General features: G+C 41.9%; 4 protein-coding genes across 7 annotated transcripts; 3 read left to right on the top strand and 1 right to left on the bottom strand.

Annotated features, from left to right (window-relative positions):
* Nucleotides 1-2,019: 2,019 nt before the first annotated feature.
* Nucleotides 2,020-9,084, bottom strand: ythdf3 (YTH N6-methyladenosine RNA binding protein F3). Of its 3 annotated transcripts, XM_082547442.1 has the most exons (6): nt 8,716-9,084; nt 8,375-8,617; nt 7,920-7,944; nt 7,638-7,717; nt 5,867-7,525; nt 2,020-3,070 (listed from the first exon to the last, which is right to left on the bottom strand). In XM_082547442.1, the coding sequence occupies exons 2-6, from the start codon at nt 8,396-8,398 to the stop codon at nt 3,047-3,049; spliced, it is 1,812 nt and encodes a 603-aa protein (XP_082403568.1). In that variant the 5' UTR covers nt 8,399-8,617; nt 8,716-9,084; the 3' UTR covers nt 2,020-3,046. The 3 variants fall into 3 exon arrangements, with proteins under 3 accessions (XP_082403568.1, XP_082403569.1, XP_082403570.1); XM_082547444.1 differs by lacking the exons at nt 2,020-3,070; nt 8,716-9,084 and adding an exon at nt 3,087-3,981 and having other exon boundaries at nt 8,375-8,709; XM_082547443.1 differs by lacking the exons at nt 7,920-7,944; nt 8,716-9,084 and having other exon boundaries at nt 8,375-8,709.
* An 800-nt stretch (nt 9,085-9,884) lies between these two features.
* Nucleotides 9,885-14,427, top strand: abhd10b (abhydrolase domain containing 10, depalmitoylase b). Its single transcript, XM_082546276.1, has 5 exons — nt 9,885-10,013; nt 10,459-10,645; nt 11,482-11,593; nt 13,412-13,549; nt 13,640-14,427. Exons 1-5 carry the CDS (start codon nt 9,920-9,922, stop codon nt 13,979-13,981), a joined length of 873 nt encoding a protein of 290 aa, XP_082402402.1. The 5' UTR covers nt 9,885-9,919; the 3' UTR covers nt 13,982-14,427.
* Nucleotides 14,428-15,320: 893 nt separating this feature from the next.
* On the top strand, nt 15,321-19,036 carry tagln3b (transgelin 3b). The gene is made up of 5 exons (XM_082545755.1): nt 15,321-15,669; nt 16,476-16,707; nt 17,509-17,683; nt 17,769-17,871; nt 17,961-19,036. Exons 2-5 carry the CDS (start codon nt 16,528-16,530, stop codon nt 18,100-18,102), a joined length of 600 nt encoding a protein of 199 aa, XP_082401881.1. The 5' UTR covers nt 15,321-15,669; nt 16,476-16,527; the 3' UTR covers nt 18,103-19,036.
* Nucleotides 19,037-20,007: 971 nt separating this feature from the next.
* On the top strand, nt 20,008-21,669 carry c1qtnf9 (C1q and TNF related 9). 2 transcript variants are annotated; one of them, XM_082545753.1, is made up of 3 exons: nt 20,008-20,293; nt 20,400-20,462; nt 20,653-21,669. In XM_082545753.1, the coding sequence occupies exons 1-3, from the start codon at nt 20,107-20,109 to the stop codon at nt 21,420-21,422; spliced, it is 1,020 nt and encodes a 339-aa protein (XP_082401879.1). In that variant the 5' UTR covers nt 20,008-20,106; the 3' UTR covers nt 21,423-21,669. The 2 variants fall into 2 exon arrangements, with proteins under 2 accessions (XP_082401879.1, XP_082401880.1); XM_082545754.1 differs by lacking the exon at nt 20,400-20,462.
* Nucleotides 21,670-22,172: the final 503 nt, after the last annotated feature.

The raw sequence follows: 22,172 nt of genomic DNA, 5'->3' as shown, positions 1-22,172 counted from the left end.
CAGCATGAATCTACCAGCATGTTTGTGTTGTTGAAACTGGGACTTTTCAGACCTGAAAAGTTTATTTCTGTAGTTCACAGTGCCTGGTTAATATTGACAGGGTAAATGTTGCATGCAGTGGAGGAAAAACTAAAACAACCATGTAAAAGTACAAATCCTACATGCAAAATCCCTTTTGAGGTAAATTGTAAAAGCATTAATACTCCAAATTACTAAACATACCGAAGATAAATATACTTATTATAATTTTACTTTCATGGTTGGTCAAGTCAGAGTTAGCTGTTATAGTTCGGTTCTTGAGTGAGAAAAGAAGAAAAAATAATTAATACACAACTACTGCATACACCCCAACCCTGCACCCCAACCGGTCGCGGCAGATGGCTGTCCCTCCCTGGGCCTGGTTCTGTCTGAGATCTCTTCCTGTTAAAAGGGAGTTTTTCCTTTCTCACTGTCGCCAAAGTGCTTGCTCATAGGGGGTCGTATGATTGTTGGGTTTTTCTCTCTACGTATAATTGTAGGGTCTATCTTACAATATAAAGCCCCTTGAGGCAACTGTTGTTGTGATTTGGGGGCGATCGTGGCTCAAGAGTTGGGCGTTCGCCTTGTAATCGGAAGGTTGCCGGTTCGAGCCCCGGCTTGGACAGTCTTGGTCGCTGTGTCCTTGGGCGAAGACACTTCACCCGTTGCCTACTGGTGGTGGTCAGAGGGCTCGGTGGCGCCAGTGTCCGGCAGCCTCGCCTCTGTCAGTGCGCCCCAGGGTGGCTGTGGCTACAATGTAGCTTGCCATCACCAGTGTGTGTGAATGGGTGGAAGACTGGTTGTGTAAAGCGCTTTGGGGTCCTTAGGGACTAGTGAAGCGCTATACAAATACAGGCCATTTACCATTTATTTGATTTGGCACTGTATAAATAAAATTTAATTGAACTAAACTGAATTGAAACGTCTCTCTAGTATAGCTATAAACAAGCCACAAACGCTCAAACTATGACAAGGTGCACTAACCACAAACTGACTGTTTTGGGCAGAATAACAAAGGGTTTTAATCTGCCTGTGTTTGTTAAGCTTGTTGTAATTTTTCGGTTGTCATTCTTAGTTTTGCTAAGTCTTTTTTATATCTTAAATGTGGAGTAAAAAACTAAATATTTGCACCCACAGTGTTAAGTAACTTTGGTTGGGCAAAGCAGAAGTAAATGCATTTGGTTCATTGACCTTTTAGCATTATCACAAGTAAATGAGATCATGAGCTTATCTTCAGTGTTTGATTTCATGTTGCACTAACTGAATGCTGATGCTTTAAAAGTTTGAACTCATAGTTGAGTAGTAAAGTATTTTATCTGTTATTTGTTTTCTACATGCATTTCCCTTTAGTGCAGTGGTTCTTAACCTGGGTTCGATCGAACCCTAGGGGTTCGGTGAGTCGGTCTCAGGGGTTCGGCAGAGCCTTCGCCATGACATGCATGGCTCATTTTGTGCACCAGTAAAAAAAATCACATTTTATTTTTCACTAAAGAGGGGTTCAGTGAATGCGCATATGAAGCTGGTGGGGTTCGGTACCTCCAACAAGGTTAAGAACCACTGCTTTAGTGTTTTGAAGGTTTTTTTCTTTTGTGTGTATCAAGTGTTGATTGGAACACCTTTCTGAGCAGCCTGTAGCACCTGGTTTACAATGAAGCCAATCTCATACATTCCAGTGTTGGTTCTTATACTGTGCATGTGCTGTGTGATCTTAACTGACACGGTTTAGACAGGGTTCTTGCCTCGTGCATCCCTCATAAATATCCAGACATCCCTTGGCTGTTAATTTAATCATATTGTCCGACCTCTTTGAAGAATAAGCGGGAATGATGCGGAAAGGAGAGTTTCTGCTACTGTACTTGTTTATTGTAAGGGGCTTTTGTGGATTTTTTTTAAGATTATTGAATGCATTAAATACTGAAAAAAAAAACATTATTTATAAAGGCAGAACACAGTGTGTACACATGTTGAGGCAAATATAAGAAAAGACACAAAAAGCAGTGATTTCGCTAAACATGAGTAATTTTTATTTAGCTAGTGAGTTACCTAGAGGAGAAAACTGTCACATCCTTGCAGATGATGTCTTGCCTTTTTGGAGGAATCTCTGTCAAGTCCAGCAGGTGTTGATGTGGAGGTTCTCCCAAAAGTGCTAAGAGTTGTTGAGGACAGACAGTCGGATTGGGCCTGAGGTACGGTAGAGTACACCAACATCAGAGCTAAGACAGTCAACCATGGGGCCAGCGAAGGCCGCCGATAGTTCTAGCGCAGCAGCAGCTTTCTCCTCAGACAAATGCACTTCAGAATGACAGAATCACAAGGAAAAAAGGGGGTGGGTGGCAAAAAAAACCAAAGATGTGCACTAGCCAGCACTTGCCAGCCTGCTGCATTATTGTTATCTTTTGGTACACAGAAACAAATGCAGAAAGGATGGAAACAGGTAGATGGAGGATACATCCTATGATTGGCATGATTGTGGCTGCTTCTCAATTATTTCATCCCACCTGTCAATGCCAGCCTCTGTCTGATGAGGATCAGATGGCTGAATACAGATTCAAGTACAAGACTAATTTATACATATCATATTTAATTGTCTTCCGGGCCTGATGAAGCTCATCAATATCCCAAACATTTGAGGCATTTAAAACAAAAACAAAAAAGGACAAATAAGCTTGGTGAAATCATCTGACTACTCGGGTTAGTCAGTTAGTTGCTCACAAACAAAATCAAAGAAGAAGAACAAAGTTAGAGAGTTAAGGGTATTGGTAGAGGCTGCTGAGGACTCGAAAGTGCTTTAAAGACAGAGTTTTTCATTGTGGGTTACGTTCTTTTTCTTGTGAGACAGGAACACGGGGTTTGATGCACCAGTCAACGGATACAGATGAGTCCAACTATGGTCATGTTCAAGTGTTCAGATACATTGTCATCTTCAGCGGAAAGATTGCGAAAGCCTTTCCTCCTTGTCGTTAGGCAAATTTGATTTAAGGTCCTACATCGTTAGTGTTGCAGTTCTAGCAGACAGCTTGCTTGAAGGTTACGGTTTATTTCTATTGCGCTCCTAGCAAAAGAAAAAAAAAAAAAAAAGAACAACAAAAACAGAAAGAGATCATCAGTGGATTGTACCAGAATTGGGGCAGCAAGGGAGAAAAAACAATTATTAAAAAAAAAAAAAATCTAAAAAGTGCAACATCCCTTTTTTGTAATGGAATAAAGATATATTGAAGCCAAAATCATCTATATTGTCAACATGTAGATGCACTCCTGTGCACAAAGAAGTTGGGATTACACTCAGTAACACTTACACGTCAAGCCCTATAGGTCTGTCAAAAGACTAATAGTCACGATTGTCAGAGATTAAAATACAATAAAATACAGTTTTTAGAAGGCACGTATCAAAGGACTGCCTTTGAACATGTCAGCAAATCTCATTTCTTCACATACAAATTCATATGAATTCTACATATATAAGCAATACTTGACTTATGAATTAAGAGTTTAAGTAATTCTTTATAATGTGTGTTAGAAAATCGCCACAGAATAATTACCAGAGTGCATGTGTTTAAGAGTATAGTGGTTATGCAGCTTTATAAAGAAACCACCTAAATGTAAAGTTTGGCTTCCAAATATTTAAAGGTTAGTGGCAGAATACTAATACTAAAACGATGTATATATACTGTGTTAAATACTGCAATCCAGTATAAACCATACAAATACAAGCACAGCTTCACTTAAAGACATCAGAAAAATCCTGAAAGATACAAAAAAAATGGTTAATTTAAAAACAAAACAAAATCTTCTATAAACAGGGCTAAAAAGCACATACTGCTGTTTAGTGATTTATAGTTGGCATGCTGATTTATTTAAAATACACTGGCAGGCAAAGTAATCAGTCACTGAAGTAAGAAATGCCTTGAGCATTTTGGTGTTTGGTGGGGAAAATAAGTGAGACAGCAAGCGAGCGAGTGTCCTCTGTAAGACAAACACAGAGAAAATGACTTTAGAAGACCTAAGGTATGCACTAACCAAATAACGAGCTATGTTTATACTGGCATGAGACTGAAGCAACGACACTCAGCTTGTAGTAATAACTCTAAAGCCAAGTTCCAGACAGCCATACTCAACAAAACATGAGTAATGACAAACAAATACACAAGGGTGTGTCGCAGATTTAGAAGAGTTGGTAAAGACACACTAAAATAGGTAAAATGCAAGTGGGGCATTGGAGTCAAAATAACCCCCAGAGGCTGATGGTTTTCTCCAGTTTTCAGTCGGAGTAGTGACCTCATTGAAGGTGTCCATATCAGTGCTCTGGGAAAACCACAGAGACCCAGGCCCCAGAGTAACTCTATCCCCAGTAGAGGAGCTCTTAGCACAGAAAGCTTCACAAAATGTAGTCTAGACTTGACTTATAGGTCTATATCGCTGCATGAAAAGGGGTCACATTAATTTTAAAAAAGCGTGTAATTCATTTCTTAGTAAAAAGTAGTAAGAAAAAGGGTTTTCCACCTTAATAATCAGCTAAGACTGGGAATGTATTACATGTATTACAGCTGAGTGGAATTCATCCCATCATGTTATGAGCATCCACACCACAGGAAAGGAGCTTCCCTCTGAGTATTAATCACCAAATTAGTTATGCTAATCAAATCCTGTAACAACATTTAGATCCAAAGTTACTTCTAAAGAAAACACTCTGCGAAGGTGTTTTTTGTGCAGGTAGCTGTGCTGCTTTGACACCTCTCAAAGTTCAGGAAGGATTGGCCAAACAACAGAGAACAATTAACCTTGTCAGCCTTAGGAGGCGGAGCCCTCACTCGGCCGATCCTGTCATGTAGGAGGTTAGGGATACAAAAAGCAGAACGGCGCAGGATGAAACTGGCTTTCTACTGACAGGTTGTTTTCAGAAGCCTGAAAACACTGACTTGAAATATTTATGAGAAAGTAACCCAGCGCGTATTAACAAGGTCAGCTGTGAGCAGCCAATACAGCATCAATAGAGCACCAGTAGTGGGGGAGTAGGTGGAAAAGAAGGGAGTGGGTCGTGGGATGGGGTAGGTTTCTAAACGCATTAGATTAGCATACCGGTGAATCTAAGAATGGATGCAGCAGAGAGCTATCAGTGATACCATGTTGTTTGCCTTTTTGGCTGATGTTTTTCCACAGCAGCAGCCTCCCACGGAGTTTTCACTACATTTGTGGTACACCACTGTTATTACCACGGTAACATATTTTAGTTTCCCCAATGAAAAGCTTATTCTGTGCTCGTTTTTACTTACAATCTCACCGTGCATTTTTAGAATACATATTCCTGGCAAACTGCGCCGACTGTGCCGTGGCAATTTGCAGACAGTTTGTAGGCCAGGAGCTTATGTTGGTAAAGGCTAATAAAGCATGAGGAGCCAGTGGAGAGCAGGGGCTCGGTGTTCAAAGGAAGATCGGAGCCTGCGTCTGCCTTTGTCTGGCAGAAGGAATGCCAGGAATCTAGACTATTTCAGGAAAACTTAATGCATCCAGCTCCATTTGGGCAGATCGTCGCAATCTCAGCAGCATGAGATGGCTGATGAGAAATCAGTGTTTTCTTGAGCCTGCTTATGAGTAATGGTGCCATGTCAATCTGCTGACAGGCCTCTGGGAACTTCCATTTACAGCAGACTGTTCATTCAGCAACAGGATGTTACAACCTCTGAGCAGGTGGAACAAGATCAGCTGATTACAGTCTGACAACAGCCTGCAGCAGTGACTGTGTGAAAGTTAGCCTCCCTTTGAATTAAAGGGCGATAAAACTGAACTACCTTGGCACATGCAAACAAGATATTTACAGAGGACAAGGCTCTTATAGCATGTATTATCTCACCTTCCTCAGAGCCTCCTCCTCTTCCTGACGTTTCTCATAATGTGCAAAGTCATCAAAGATTGAGGTGGTATGCTTGTAAGTGGCGATAACTTTAAGCACTTGTTTGGCCTTCTCCAGAGGCACTTCCTGAGTGTCCCTGGAGTTGGTCACTGGCTTGTTGTCATTGTTCTCCAGCCGGATGTGACGCAGCTGGTTGTTGGGCACGTCTTTGATGAAAATCCACTTTACCTCAAACTTGCCCTTCCACTTATCCTGAGACCAGACGCCTGCATAGGCATTGTAGTCCACCGGTGAGCGCATTTCAGCTACGCCACAAAAGTGCCCACTGCCGTTGACACTGAACAACAAGTACAGGGGCCCCTTGTTGCCCAGGGAGCGGTAAGCACCATCCAGGCGCTTGTTGCCATGTTCTGTACTGCACCAGATAGAGTACTTGATTGAGCGGTGGATGTCATCTTCTGAATAGCTCTTGATAATGAAAACGCGCCCATTTTTCAAGTTCCAGTCAAAGTCTTTGGGGTTGTAGTTGTTGAGGGCACGAAGTTTCTCCAGCACTGGGTGCACTTCTCCAGAGCAAGGGGAGGCACTCGGTGGGATTCCAACACAAAGACCAAAGCCCTCGCCACGGTTCCTCGGAGCCACCCAGCGGTTAGGGGGCGGGCCAGGTTGTTGGGGTGGTTGCTGATGAAGAGGCTGAGGGGGTTGGGAAGGAAGGTGCAGGTGTGGTGGACCAGGGGGCAGAGGCTGGGGGTGTTGAGGGGACTGGAGAGACTGGAGTTGGAAGGGTTGGTGTTGGTGTTGGTGTTGGTGCTGGTGCTGAGGCTGAGGGGGTAAAGGGTTCTGCAGTAAGGGCTGTGGCTGACCAAGGAGAGGCTGCTGCACCAGAGGCTGGGGGGGCATCATAGTCTGAGCTAATGGGGGCTTGTTCAGAGAGCCCTTATCATCCCAAGTACCAATGTTCATATTGTGCTTTATAGGGGGTGGGGGAATAGCGGCGCCTCCCCCTATCCCCATGTTGGCTTTGGGTTTGACCTTGGGTTGTGGTTTGGCCGGCTTCTTGGCAATAGCTGCCCAGGAAGCGGGTTTAGGTGCAGAGGAGCTGACAGACGGAGGGAGGTTGCTGGCCGACATGCTGCTCATACCTGCTGTGCCTCCTAAAGGTGAGCCCACAGTTTTGGTGACAGCTGCCACCATGTCTGTACCCAGCTTTAGCCCCGTCATACCCTGCTCAATGCTGCTCAGCACCGGGACCTTACTGAGCTGGGTGTCGCTTCCAAAGCCCGCCTGTCCGTCCGTGATGGCTCGACCCAGCGAGCTCGGGGCGTACCCATAGCTATTGCTGTAGACTGAGCTCTGTGTGGACTGGCCCTGAGAGACACTAGTACCCCAGGTGGAAAAGTCTGCATTGCCCGGAAAAAAGTTGAAGCCGTGCTGCCCAAGGAAGGGAGGGGTGTTTCCCAGGGCACCCGGTTGACTGAAAACACCATCAGGGATGAAGTGTGGCTCGCCATTGCTCATCTGTCCATAGGTAGTTAAGTAGGGCATAGGTGGGTCTCCTGCTGTGGACCAAGCAGCCTCCCCCAGAGAGTAAGGGAAACCAATGGATGGAGCATAGTAGCTGGGCATGTAGGGATCAGACATTGGTGGATAGCTGTTACTCTGTGTGGCCAAAAAGAAAGTCACAGGTTATACAGAGTGACAACAAACAAGCAAGAAAATTCTGTGTGCAAGTCATTTGTCCATAATACATGGTACTCGTGTGCCTCCTTACCTGATTTGTCTGGCCGCTTAGGTAAGGCTCAAAATCATCATCATTTACACCATCCTTTTGATGCATTGATCCGTTTTGCACTAAGATCAGAAACAAGGGACATTCAATACGAGAAATTCAGAAAGAAAGATGTAATCAGAAACATTTTACTCACAGGTTTTCAGCAGCTAAAGTAAACAAGGCTAACATAAATAAGCTGCAGTTTTGAATAGCATGGTAGCTAATTGGACATGAAAACAGCCTGCAGTGCCACACTGGAAACGCCACAGTATAAAGCCTTACCTTTATTTCCTTGTCCTTTAGGTCTCTGAGGAAAAAATACATAAAAAAAAAAGAAAAAAAAGAAATGAGACTAGTATCAGATCACGACAGGAAACCAGAAACACACGCACACTGACAGAGCAGGCTGTATCCCTACATAAATAAATATATAAGTCGACGATCCAGTCAACCTCAGGCTGAAGCATCAGCCCGGATGCTAACATTTACAGGTTGCTTCGTATTATTGACCGGATGTCAAACGCTCTGACATCCAGTAAACGGTGCCGCATTGGCAAACCCACCCGGCTACAGCTAGAGTTGATTAGTAGTACAGTCGGCCTACATTACAGCTAATAGCTATCACACATCAAAGACTTTGGAGCCTGTTTGCCGAGCCAGATCAAACTGTTGTCGGCAAAGTTTCATTCCGCAGCACCGCTAAATCCGTAGCACCGTTCCGCTTCCGACACACGAACCTGATCGACGGTGGTCGCAGACATCCTCCAGGAACCGAAACTGATGGCTGTTTGTGAGACTGTCCACGGCTTCCTCTCTCTCCCTCTCTGCACTTTGGTGCTTTGCTGGCTCGTCTCTTCGATTGTCCAATCACTCTGTTAACGTTACAAGGCGGCGTTTTTTCCCTTTTCCTTTCCTCCTGCCGTGTTCAGATCCTGACGACGATTCGCTGCTTTTGGCTGTTACAAACGGCGACTTTGTGTCTGCGGAGAGGGCGTCAGTTAACGTGTCCGATCCTGCCACAGATGGTGTTTATCAGTCAAGCCCAAACTGACTAGTGCCTTACTGGAATATCCCTTACCATATTCCACAATGGCGGATAGGCTTTTTACTCCCGCTTCCGTTCCGTTCTGCTGCTCCGTGACCTTCCGCCTGTGACGCTCTGAGTCATGTTACAAACTGACACTTCACATGACGGTCACAACAACTTCTCGGCTACCATGTCCGCAGCAGTGTCACCCCCTCTGTTACCCCTACTCACAGTAAAATAGGCACACTGCTTCACTGATTGTAGCTTAGCGCGCATCTGCTAACCCCGAGCACTGGATGCATGCGTGAAACCCGCATAGAAACGTTAATAAGTAGTACATTTACTAGTTTTCATAGTATTCTGTTACTCTTATGTTATATTTTCTTTTTTGGCATGTGACTTCTGTTATATTATTTAATATTAAATATATTAAAATAAATCAAACATGATGCATGACACTGCACAAACACTTTTAAAAAACCACTATAAAACTACAACATGAAAGATGATATTTACTCATAAATAAAGGCAGTATTGCTCACAACAGCTATTTTGATTTGCTTGATTTGCGTTGCTTATTTAATTTGTGATCTTTTTCTTAAATATATACGTAATATAATACATAGTTGTATGTAAAGAGACCTCACTGTTTGTTTTTATGTGTGCTTTTTTGTTTTCTATTTTTCTGTAGTTATTAAGTTGAATACATGTGTGCACTACAGGTTTGATAATCTGCACACTGATGATTATTATTATTATCTATTTAGTCTTTTTTTTAACAACTTAATGCGTTTTGAGCTAGTATTACTAAGTCTGAGTGTTGCTGTCAGTTCAGTGAATGCACTTAAGAATTAAAGAGTGACCAAAAGGGGCTTTTGGTTACAGTATGCTTGTTTTAGAGAAATAATAACAAACTTCATTTTAAAGATTTTTTTTTTCGTGATTGCCAAGATGAAGACGCTTTACTGCACTGGTGCAGGTGACGACATTTTCCCAAGTATTCCACTTTAATAGCCTTTTGAGGTACCCCCTACCCACCCAAATGTGTAAATGTCTACATTTTCTTTCTTCATTATACTTTTAGTGCAAGTTTAATGCGTGGCTTTTATTGCTAAGGCAGTATATTTCCACTGAAGTAAAGGAATGTAGTACAGGACGCAATGTACATCTACTTTGAACTACAACTGTTGTGCGGCTTGAAACAAGACTCGCGGCTCCAACTCTCGCGATATTTCCTCAGTGGTCTCGGAGCAGTATGGCAGCCGTCGCGCTGAGGTCTTGCCGCAGAGGACTTTCGCAGATTTTAAGCAATGGGGGGCTCGCAGCTCTGTCTTCAAAGCGTCTGGAAGGTTTGTTGAGGTGTCCTCTTATGGCAGGAACACTTGGTAACGTTCGTGTGTCTTACAGAGGTATTTAAACACGTCGGAGGGGGTGTGGCTCGCACAGACTGCGTCGTCCTAAAAATATTTTAGGACATGAACGGCGAAATGTTAACTCTCGGAATGCTTTTGCGCCATTTTTGGTCAAATTTGGTAGAATTTCTAAAATGCTTAGAAAGCTAATTACACTCGCTTGAGTAAATCGCTGCTATGTTCCATCGATGTGAAAGAAATGCCCATGCCCATGCTCTTGCATCGAGATGAGCTTGATCCTACGCGGGGCATGACATGTGTCCAGCAAAGTTCGCAAAACTGAGCGAAAATTCTGTACAGGGAGTCATTAATGTAACAAATTCAATATCAATAAATAATATTCAATGTCAATAAATAACAAAACTAATGTTCTGTGAAACAGAACCCAGGAGGCACAAATCTTCGGTTCAGTATGCTTCACGACCAGATCTCCCAAAGCTGGCCTACAGAAGAGTGAAGGGAAAGAGCCCAGGTGTGGTTTTCCTCCCAGGTTATGGCTCCAACATGAATGGACAGAAAGCTGAGGCGCTGGAAGAGTTCTGTAGGTCACTGGGACACTCATACCTCAGGTAAGTTATCCAAACATATCACTCTGAGAGAGAAGCCCGATGCTGAGCATGGCATTAAATCAAGTTTAAAAAATAAAGCTAAACACAGTCAATCCAAAGCGAGCTATAGGACTGCAAGAGGCACAAATGAAATAAATGAATTGGGGGGGAAACCCATCATCCAACTGATATAGAATTAAAAATAGAGAAATTTGATCTGCAAACAAGAATCAAGTGACCAATAAGTACAGCTGCGTTGTCTTTTAATGTGTTTGTTAATGTTGAAGTTAATAGAGGAAAACACCTCTATATGTAGGAGAGTATTAAAAATATGCTGTTGCTATACGGTGTTTTTGTTTGCACACAATATCAATTTCTATATACCTTTTGAATATACTGTAACTGAGACTTTTTTTTTGCTGGGATGCATCTTTTATATTAGCTGAAACCAAAACAAGATCTAGTAAGTAAACTGAAAACCAAAAGTATTATAGCTATATGGAAATATATATAGATTAATTGATAGATTTAATTAATCCCACACTGGGGAAATTCACTTGTTACAGTAGAACAAATGTCAGGAAGAAAAAAAAGTGAGTTAGAGTTATATGATGGAAAGAAAAATGAATAGTTGTCTGTTAAAGCACGGAGGAATGAATTGATGAATAATTTAATTATCCTAAAAATACCGCCACCTTTCATCGTGTGAAGTCTGAAGTTCCTGGTTAATCAAGTGGCTCCAGTTCTGAACAATAAGAGGCTTGTTAGGTCGCATAAACTTGTCTGTAGCCTTGTATGACTTGCCATTGTTTTAGCTTCAGATATTCACCCACTTTGTGCTATTTGTGGTTTTCCAGGTTTGATTACACAGGACATGGAGCCTCAGGAGGTGTGCTATCAGAAGGAACTATTGGTACCTGGAAAAAAGATGTCCTTTTTGTGTTGGATGAGTTGGCAGAGGGGCCACAGGTAAATATTTCCTAGGCTAATTCCATTGCTAGTTAGAGGAGGTAAGTAATCAGTCAAGTTATGTAAATTTTGAACGGCAGGCTTGGTCATTGGTCCTGCATTAAGATTATCAGGTTCCTGAGAATAATCCTCAAAGGTTTTCATTAGACCAGTAATATCAGACAAACAAATATATGAAACCTTGAAAATAAGGACCTAAATGCAATAGAGCTTCAATCATTTCTTCAATTTGTTAAATTGCAACTATGTTGTTTTTAATAACCTACAGGTAAGTAATGCATCATCACGTTTCAGTGTATTTGAAGTTGGCAATTACCAGAGTCAGTCTGTCTTCTGGCAACATTTATAGTAGGTTTTACCAGAAATGCAGGTATGCTTGCCAATCTCATTTTGCTGCAAAAATAAATAAATAAAGATAATTTTATCTTGTGGGATAAAACAAATATTGATAAAAGGAGGTGATTATTTTATTCTAGTATTCAGCATATTGCAAAAATATTAAATAGACAAATAATGTCATGTTGTGAGCAAAGTATTGTGGTAGTATAGTAGTAGTCCCACTTCTATACTTATGCACATGCACATTTGTGATGCGCAATGAGTCTCCTGCAGCGTAAACTACATTTTGGGGGAGAGGAGGGAGCCGCAGGAGACCCAGCGTGCTAAGTAAGGATATTGTTGAGCTACATACGTGTTGAAAATTTGACCCACTGACTCCATTGACGATGCACAATCCTGTAAATGTTTTTTTTTTTAAATGAGGATGAGTCTCATTTTAGGCTGGGAAGTTGTGGGGTCTTTCACTGACAGTGCTGGGTTTATGTCTGATTACCAATGATCCTTAAAATAAAGCTTGAGATGGTATGATACAGAAGCTGATTGGACCTGCAGGTGGTCAGAGGGCAACAGAAACAGCAGAAGTGATGGGAGCAGTGCGTGGCTCCGCAAGAGGATACAATTAAGCAGTACAGGACTCCAGTGAAAGCTTTATTTTTAATTTTTTTCACATGACTGTAGACCGATAAAACGCATACAAAATACACACAACAAAATACCTAAAATAAGTTGACATATGCACATGACATGCAAAATATTCCCCAATTCAAAACCTAAAGAATATCTTATTGTCCTCTACTGAAAAATTCTGATCTTATAAATGTACAAAAATATTCATAAGGTCAGTTGCTGAGCACGGCATTTCTGCTGCTGCATTGAAAACCCTTCCCTAGAGTCTGTGTGCTGGAGGCTTCAAATCTCTACATTTACGTGTAAGCTGCATACTCAGCCATAGCTGGCAGTAGCCACAGCTACTTGTAATGTCCTGAAATTCTGCTGTTGTTGAAGGTGGACGCGGAGAAAATCTCCCCTTTTACCAGATGAATCTGAAAATAGCCTTCTAGTGTCAAACTCAGCACTTAACGTTATTCTGCACAGTGAATCCAAAGCTAACAAGTAAAGGCAAAACAGGGCTGGGAGCAGGTTTAGTGACACCTCAATGGGTGCATTTAAAATTCTCATTTGCAGTAACTAAACTGGGTTCATGAGCGAATCAATAACAGAGATGTAAAACCTTCCTAAATTCTACCTCCAGTGTTGCTTTTCCCCCTCATTTCACCAGAAGATGGCACTGTTGCCACATTTATACCACAGCTTTTGTTTTCAACCGTTCTACTGCATGAATGTGTGGTTTCTTAAAAATGTTTGAAGTGAGGTATCCAAGTTTGTTTTGTTTTTTTTGTTTGTTTTGGGGGTTTTGTTTTTTTTTACCAACTATCAGTTGAGCTATATTTAATTTGTGGTGTTTTTGCCATCTTGTAGATACTGGTTGGTTCCAGTATAGGTGGTTGGCTTATGCTGCTGGCAGCCATTGCCAGACCAGAGAAGACAGCTGCACTGGTGGGCATCTCCACTGCCGCTGATCATGTTGTCACAGCGTTCAACTCTCTTCCGCTGGAGGTGAGAATATAAAATAGAATAACATGTGTAATTATTTTTTGTTTTAAATATTTTCTCATCTAAGTGTGATATTTCTGTGTTCAAATGCAGACACGCAAGGAGTTTGAGGCCAAGGGGGAGTGGACTATACCCACCAAACACATGGAGGAGGGTGTTTACAAGTTTAACATGGACTTTTTGCGTGAGGCAGAAAATCACTGTGTTCTCCAGAGTCCCATCCCCATTACCTGCCCCGTGCGGCTCATTCATGGGCTCAAAGACGAGGATGTCCCCTGGCACATCTCCATGCAGGTTGCAGAGCGTGTCCTCAGCTCCGACGTGGACGTCATCCTCCGACGACATGGCCAGCACCGCATGTCTGACAAGGACGACATCAAGCTTATGGTCTACACCATTGACGATCTCATCGATAAGCTGACCACTATGGTCTGAGTAAGGAATAGGAAAGTGAGCCAGAGATGTTCCTAAGATTAAAAGATAATGACTTTGTTAACTGGGAAGTCAACCCTCAAGGATATTACCAAACAACGGCATGTTGCACCGCCAAATATGACCTTTTATCCATCTATGTTTTTCATCCCGTACTTCATCATGTCAACATGTTGGAAAATTGAAAACTATATTGTAAGGGAGCCCTCCTGCTAGCTGTTCCCTTGTATCTTCAGGTTGCATTTGTATGTGCTCCAGGTTATTGTATCAAGTGTTACGTTTGGTAAGCCGTTCTTAGGTCTGCCATTGCTGCTGTCTCTGCCGTTGTTCTTACTGTTTGGCTGTCTCTTCCCCTCCTTCCCTCCTCCATCTTTACTTAGAAACACAGTTTTCCTGTGCCTTTTTAATCACTTTTCACCCGTTTTGGCTAATAAAACCTTTGCACACTAGAGTGCAGGTCTCAAGTCTGTGAAAGTGCACACACAGATAACACAAGCAACATTATGTGGCGACAAAGAGCAACTGAAAGCTGCATTCAGGTGCATTCAGAATAAATTGCACTGGGAGATATTAGTTGGAAAATATAGTTTATTCAGAGTCGGAGAGGATTTTTATCTATATATTTGTCTAACTGGGGAAAATACAAAAAGTCACACCCGAATGTATATCAGCACCATTACTAAGTAGGGTTAAGAATATAGTGATACTTGTACAATGTAAATTGTCAGTGCGAGCAGAAACCAAGAGTTTTTGGTTTCTTTGTATTTGCACAACATTTCTGTTACATAACTCCGGCCTGCTGAAAGGAGCCACTGAGCTGTTGATTATTAACATGTAACTGGCCACTGGGTGCTCTATGCTCAATGGGGTGAAACCAACCACTTGGGAGCTCTCAGGTCCACATAACTGCAGCAGTGACCTTTAACTTATGGCTGAGCTGGGTATCCAGTCATCTGGCATGCTTAAACTAAACTCAGATGTCAGCTTGTGACTGTATTAATAAATTACATTTACTGTGTTGCTCCTGCTTGGACAGAAGTGTCCCATGTTTTAGTTATGTTACCGTGTAGCTGGATCAAGTAAAAAAGAACACTGTTCAAGTTGAACCATGGTGCTCATCCAAGATAAAGCTCAAATTCAATTAGCTATAATGAATGGGTCCCAGTGCTGAAATCAAACAGTCTCTGCACTGTGCAGAAACCCAGGAGGTAGACCAGCACTTTAAAGAACACAACATAGACAACTGTTGTTGAGCAAGTCAGTGTAGCTGCCAACTGATCAGCTATGATGAAATAAAAGAGGATTATCTTGTTTGCTGTGATCTCCATCTACTATTGCCTTAAAGTCGCAGGCGGTAGTTCAAAGATTTGATTTGACACCATCATGTGCCTCTGCTTTGACGAGGATCCGTTCAATGCCGAATGAGCTGAGCGTGCACTACAGTGACCACTATCCTGGAGCGCAGTCACGTCGCAGTCTGTGCTGAGAGTGACTCTGGGGACACCTCCCGGGGGAGCTGCCATATAAAACCAGTGGCTCGCTCCTCCCGGACAAAGTGAGGTCCAGCCTCGTGCCATCAGCACGGATGCTTCAGCACTTCAGCATCCTCAGCCTCAGCTCAGCTTTAGCTCAGCGGAATTAACGCATCGGATACGGGACGAATCTGACCTTTCTCCCTGCTGTCCTCAGTAGTAAGTGCATCATTGCTTTTCACCCCCTCGATAAAAACGCTGTGAGTGCATGACTTTTGCAGCATATAATGCATATATGCAAACAATGCGGCGTCACGGCTGCCATGTGAGCTTTGGACGGCTCCCTTTCTGTTTTAACAAGCTGCAGAATGCGTAGCAATGTGGCATGGTGTTATCAGGTAACGGGACTTTATGTTTCATGCATTACATTTAAGTTTACTGCGCACTTTGTGAACGATGCAGTGAACGGCAGGTGATGTATTCCCAAAACGCTTATGCGTAAAAGGGGACTGACGTAATTAAATTAAACTCTATTGCAGCTAAAAATAGCGCAACGTGAACTTCTGTATATTGTTGGAAGCTCCCTTTTAAAAATGAAAAAAAAAAGGATATAAACTTTTCGTGAAAATACATTTGATTATTTAATTTGCGTCATGTTGCCTGCGCGGAGGTTATACTTGAACGGACATCAAGTACAGCGCATCTTTGCGCTCGGTGTGCCGGAAACGGGATTCATCGTTGCCATAGCAATAAGAGGGCTTGTCCGTGTTCTGGGCGGCAGTGAGAGGACCACACCCATTCTGTGCTAGAGGCTCCAAAGATGTCTCTGGGTGGACCGATGGATGGGAAGCGAGACGTGTGCTGATGTGGCTTTTATCTAAACATTAACATTTTGTTTTATTTAAAAGAATATTGTAACCAATATGGAAAATTGATTTAGATCAGACAAAATGGTAACATAAAATATAACATGAGAAGATTGCACTGGTGCAATGATTGATGATGAAATCGTTTGTTCTCTTCAGGCAAATTGCACACTGCATAGAAAATATATACTAGATTCCTGGGAGACCCACAATGGCAAACAGAGGGCCCAGTTACGGACTGAGTCGAGAGGTGCAGGAGAAGATTGAGCAGAAGTATGATCCTGACCTGGAGCAAAGGTTGGTCGATTGGATAATTGCACAGTGCGGAGGAAACCTGGAGAAACCACAGCCGGGAAAGCAGAACTTCCAGAAATGGCTGATGGATGGAACAGTGAGTGTCTGCAGCATAGTTTTCTGCTTGAAATAGAAGCTAGCCTTAAATAATTTAGGATAGCTCTGTGAGATTTAAAGAGCTCAAGGTTGGCAAAAGTCTAAAAAAAAAGTTTTTTAAATTTTTTATATACTAAAAATATAAAATATAAATATATTAATATTCTCTTTTTATTAGAATTTCTTTATGTACTATTGGCTAAGTTGCAATTAGGTTGTTAAAAGAATACTTGTGTTTTGTGTTATTGATAAGTCACTGATAGCAAACGGCAGTTTGAAAATTGCTAACTACTATGGCTATACTGATCTCTGTAAGCCTCTGATTTAAAAACTCCTCTATCTTCACAGTGAAGATGCTTACCAGTGCACCCTTCACTTTGCTGTCTTTTGCCATGCTCTTTAGCTGACTAATGCTAAAAAAAAAATACTTAGAGAAAACAATCATATGACGCAGATACATCAATTTATGACCTAATAATTAACTCTAGAGATAAGAGTGTAATGCAATCAGAGGCCATTGCATGTTCACAGCAAAGTGACTCAGACTTTTTGTGAATTAGAAGACACTCTTCCTCTCCAGAGACCACACTTCTTCTCGAAATTAAGCTGTTACTAAAGTACAAATTGGAAAGGGAAGATAAGACTACAACCCAGAATAAAAATGTCCATATTAGATTAGGCGTGTCAAATGACAATGTCTTTGGGTGAGCTATTCCTTTAAGAACCATGAGTCATTAGTATGGTATGGTCAGTATGTCGGTTGATGACAGTCAATGCAGATTCCTGACCTCTTTTGTCCCAGATTCTCTGTAGACTCATCAACAGCCTTTATCCGAGGGGGAAGGAACCCATCAAAAAGATCCCAGAGTCTCAGATGGCCTTTAAACAAATGGAGAAGATCTCCCAGTTCCTGCAAGCCGCAGAAGCTTATGGAGTCACAACCACTGACGTCTTTCAAACTGTAGATCTCTGGGAGGGTAAACTCTATCTTCTGATGCAGTCATGTTTACTCTATTTAATAGTCACCAGATGATTTACAAAATGTTTACAATCTGGCTACAGGAAAAGACATGGCAGCAGTCCAAAGGACCCTAATGGCTCTGGGGAGTTTGGCTGTCACCAAAGACGACGGTCAATACAGAGGCGATAGAGACTGGTTCCACAGGTGGATACACAGCGAAGCAAAACAAAAAGAACTCAATATCTTCACAACTGCACAGCTAATCCTGTAACCATATTGCTGTTTCTATTCAGGAAAGCCCAGGGGTACCGAAGAGAATTCACCGACGAGCAGCTACGCCAAGGACAGAGTTTAATTGGCCTCCAAATGGGCAGCAACCGTGGGGCTTCCCAGTCTGGTATGACAGGCTATGGCATGCACCGTCAGATCATGTAGACCCATTACTACCCTTGCTGTTCTGCTTCCAGACCTTACTCTCTCCTAACACCACAAATATTGTAGCCCCAAAAACCTTCCTAAGCTTCGTAGCACCTGCCACGTTAACCTCAGTTTCCCTGAAAGTGCTGCTTTTTCCAGACAGTGTTTTATTCACACTTTGAAAAAAATGATGTCAGATGCTGTAGCTCTCCTTCTTTGGACTCTCCTTCCCTTCCTCTCTCCCAGGATCTCACGTGCTGTTTCCTAACTATCACTCTTAACTCCATTTGGTTACTTTTCAGGTCCAGATGTTTACTTTACATGGAACTCAGTGTTTCAGCATCGGTTTAGTCTTGCAAAGTGTTTAAATAAAATCTCTATACAATGCAAGTCATCAGAGTTGTACATATATTTACGGAAGTACTGTAAGCCACTGTTAGAGCATGCCGTATGCTATGCATTTTTAATTATCGACACATTACATTTCTTTGCTTGTTTTAGGATGGCTACTGTTACCCTGTAATTATTTAGCCTTAAACCTAATGGAACTTAATGATTGACGATGTCTCTGCTATCTTGTCTGAAGACTTGTTGCAGTATCCTCTGTAACCAAATCAACCTCACGTGGTGCCTGGTTATGGGACTACAAAGACTGGGTCCTGATATACTGGCCTCAAATTATAAATGAGAGTCATTCATTCTGAGCCATGCCCTTGTTATTTGTTTGTTAGATTACATATTGTACTGTGTCTCTTTTGTGCGCAACAAGCAAGTAAATGTGCAGTAGCCAACATGTACAACAGTGGACTTTTCATCTCTGATGCCAGTTGATTACACTGCTTGAATGTGCCCTTTTATGTGTATTATATTTTTAAAATATATTTATATCTGGAAGCCTGTAAGAAGAATTATTTAAAAAAAATAAAAAATAAAATAAAGTACACTATGATAAGAGGTATTTGTGTCAGTTTTTACAAAGCAAAAGTTGAGCAACTGCTGTGTACTCAGGGTGTTGGGTGAATTTTTCTTTCCCCCGTTATCTTGGTTTTATGTTCCAGCTCCTCCCTCATGCCCATCCCTCTGTTCTCCGCTCACTGTACACAATCTAATAAAGCATATGCTGTGCAGCATAATGATTAGGCTGCTTGTTTCTGATTCAAGCCTGTGTGCCAGCAAACCTTTGCCTTGCTGAGTAGACTTCAGTCAGATATTAAATCCCTCCCTGCTCCTGTAACGCCCTTTAATAGATGATCTTACCACTGTAAGAACAAAGACTAGAACTACTTCAAAGTGTGTGTAACCTTCATATCCTTTTATTCTGTCCATTTTGATCCATTTTGATACTTAACAAAATGCAATTATAGTGACGCCTTTTTGAAGTGTCCTGGTATGTAATGTTTAGACTACAAAAGGTCACGTTTATTTCAGTGATCCAGTTTATGGGGTCACTTGCTTGCATCTGTTTGGCTGCTAAATGGCACATATGCGAAATACATGCTTTAACTGACATTTTAGTTTGCTATTAACAGCCAGTCTACTGTCCATTCATAGTACCATTTATTTAATTGCTTAATAAAAACTTGGTATCTTCTGGTGTGGCAGCATATATTCTCAATATGTAATTATTTGGTTAAGGTTAATATCTTGTTTGCTTCACTATATAGGCACTTCATGTCAACTATGTGGCCTTCTGCATGTGTGGCCCTCAAGGGCTCTTTGAGTGTAAGCTTATTATTAGCCTTGGCTAGACTGGAGAAGAGGTGATGTGTGACCAGTGTGGCAGGCTCAATGAGTAAACCAAAAACAACAAAGAGACCAATGGCTTTGAGAGGTCTAAGGTCAATCTCGTCTGAAACTGTCTCTCAGCTTGTGTTTTCTGTAGCTGATATCTTTTCTTCTTTCATTGTGCATGCCAGCTTTTAAGTTAAACGTGCTGCAACAAGGCTAGCTATGCATTAGATTGAGACTTCAGGCTTATTTGTTGTGGGAAATTGATTTCATTAGACAGGTAAAACTGGTAAAATGTTGCAGACAAGGTTTAGGATCGCTTTACTGCTCCTCGTCTTGGCATTCAGATGTGTTGCACAGCAAGAAACCCAAAGTAAAGGCTGTGTCTGTGGATATCCTGGAATACCAGGTGATCCCGGGAACAATGGCATGCCTGGCAGAGATGGCCGCGACGGACTCCGAGGTGACAAAGGTGATCGAGGTAAGTTTACAAGAGAAACTTTATTTATTTATTTATTTTTGCATGTTTTAGGTGCCACCTTCACAGTTTATAATAACGTTATAATTCATCAATCATTGTTGGAAAGGTGAACTTGGACCTACTGGGCTAGCAGGCAATCATGGGCACAAGGGAGACAAAGGGGAACCTGGTATGTGTCTTTACGATACACTATGTGCACCTATATGTGTATTTATCTGCAAATGGAGTCACAACCACTGTCATTTATTAATGCAATTTATCAAAATGTTTGCACTGTATGTAACTTGCAATATGTTACTGCACTGTAAACACCATACCTACAGTTCAAAGAAGGTTTATTGTGTGCTTATTATTTACAGGTGCAACTGGTCCAGCAGGGCTCAAGGGGAAAAGAGGAGATAATGGCGATAGGGGCCTTCCTGGGAAAATGGGACCACAGGGAGTGCAAGGGCCTGTTGGCCTCAAAGGAAATAAAGGAGAGCTTGGGCTCCCTGGGCCCCCAGGACCTGAAGGACATTTAGGGCCACCCGGACCACAGGGTGAAAAAGGGGAAACTGGCCTCCAAGGTGACAGAGGCATTCCAGGGCCATTGGGACCACCTGGCAGGCCAGGTCCCAAAGGGGACATGGGTTTTCCAGGTAACAAAGGAAACATTGGTTATCGTGGGGATAGAGGAGCTCGAGGTGAAAAGGGCGATAGGGGTGAAAAGGGAGACGAAATTGTTGTTTCCAAAAGTGCTTTCTCCGTAGGACTCAGTGCTCAAACTAAACTCCCAGCAGCTAATGCACCGATCCGGTTTGACAAGATTATTTACAATGAGCAGAATCATTACGATCCACAAACAGGGAGATTCACTTGCTCCGCGGCAGGTGCTTACTTCTTCACATACCACATCACTGTATTTTCCCGAAATGTGAAAGTGGCCCTCGTGAAGAACGGTGCAAAAATCATCCACACCACTGACAACTACCAGGGCAGCGAGGACCAGGCAGCAGGGGGAGCTGTGCTGCATCTGGGGATGGGGGACAAGGTGTGGTTGCAGGTGGTTGGAGGAGAGCCATTTAATGGGCTCTTTGCTGATGAGGATGACGACACTACATTCTCTGGGTTTTTGATCTTTGAGGCTTAATTAAGGGATCATTTATAATTACTATGACTAGAAACAGTAAAATGCAGAAGAACAGTACAAGTCAGTAGGATTCAACATGTCAACAAATTCTAATTAAATGAAATTCAAGTTTATGTATGTAGCACAAACTCACAACAACAGTTGCTTCAAGGTGCTTTATTGTGTAACAACAACAGAGAGAAAACCCAACAATCATACAGCCTCTATGAACAAGCACTTGGCGACAGTGGGAAGGAAAAACTCAATTTTAACAGGAAGAAACATACATTTAAGTCTAAAATGCCTGTTGCAATGGTATAATGTAACTAATTTATTCAAGTACTGTATAAATGTGAATTGTCACTTCAGTATTTTAATGCTGTTGTGTGACTCCTTCTCCACCAAGCTAACGACACACTTTTCTATATAAGGCATTTACACTGCTCATTAAAATTTAACATGTAAAGCAAGTGAGGGTGTTGTTGAGATTGAACTGGTTGTTGTAGATTAAACTACACAAGAAAGCTGGTTCAAAATTCTTCTTAAACATTAACACGGATGACAGTCACCCAGGATTATTGTGCTCTATAACAGATATAGCAATCAAAAGAGGAATTTGTTTTTACATTCCTTGCTTCCTTAAAAGCTTTTATAGGAAACTTTGACACGTTTTTGAGTGCTTTTACACCATCTACTGCTACTTTTATTAAACATCATGATTTTCCAAGCACTTCTGAAATTCTGTGTGGGTTCTTTTTATTCTTTTTTGTT

The sequence above is a fragment of the Aulonocara stuartgranti genome (genome assembly GCF_965226115.1).
Source record: "Aulonocara stuartgranti genome assembly, chromosome: 9".
Classification (NCBI taxonomy): Eukaryota; Metazoa; Chordata; class Actinopteri; order Cichliformes; family Cichlidae; genus Aulonocara; species Aulonocara stuartgranti.
Note: the sequence above shows the minus strand (reverse complement) of the source record. Positions and strands in the feature narration are given on the sequence as shown.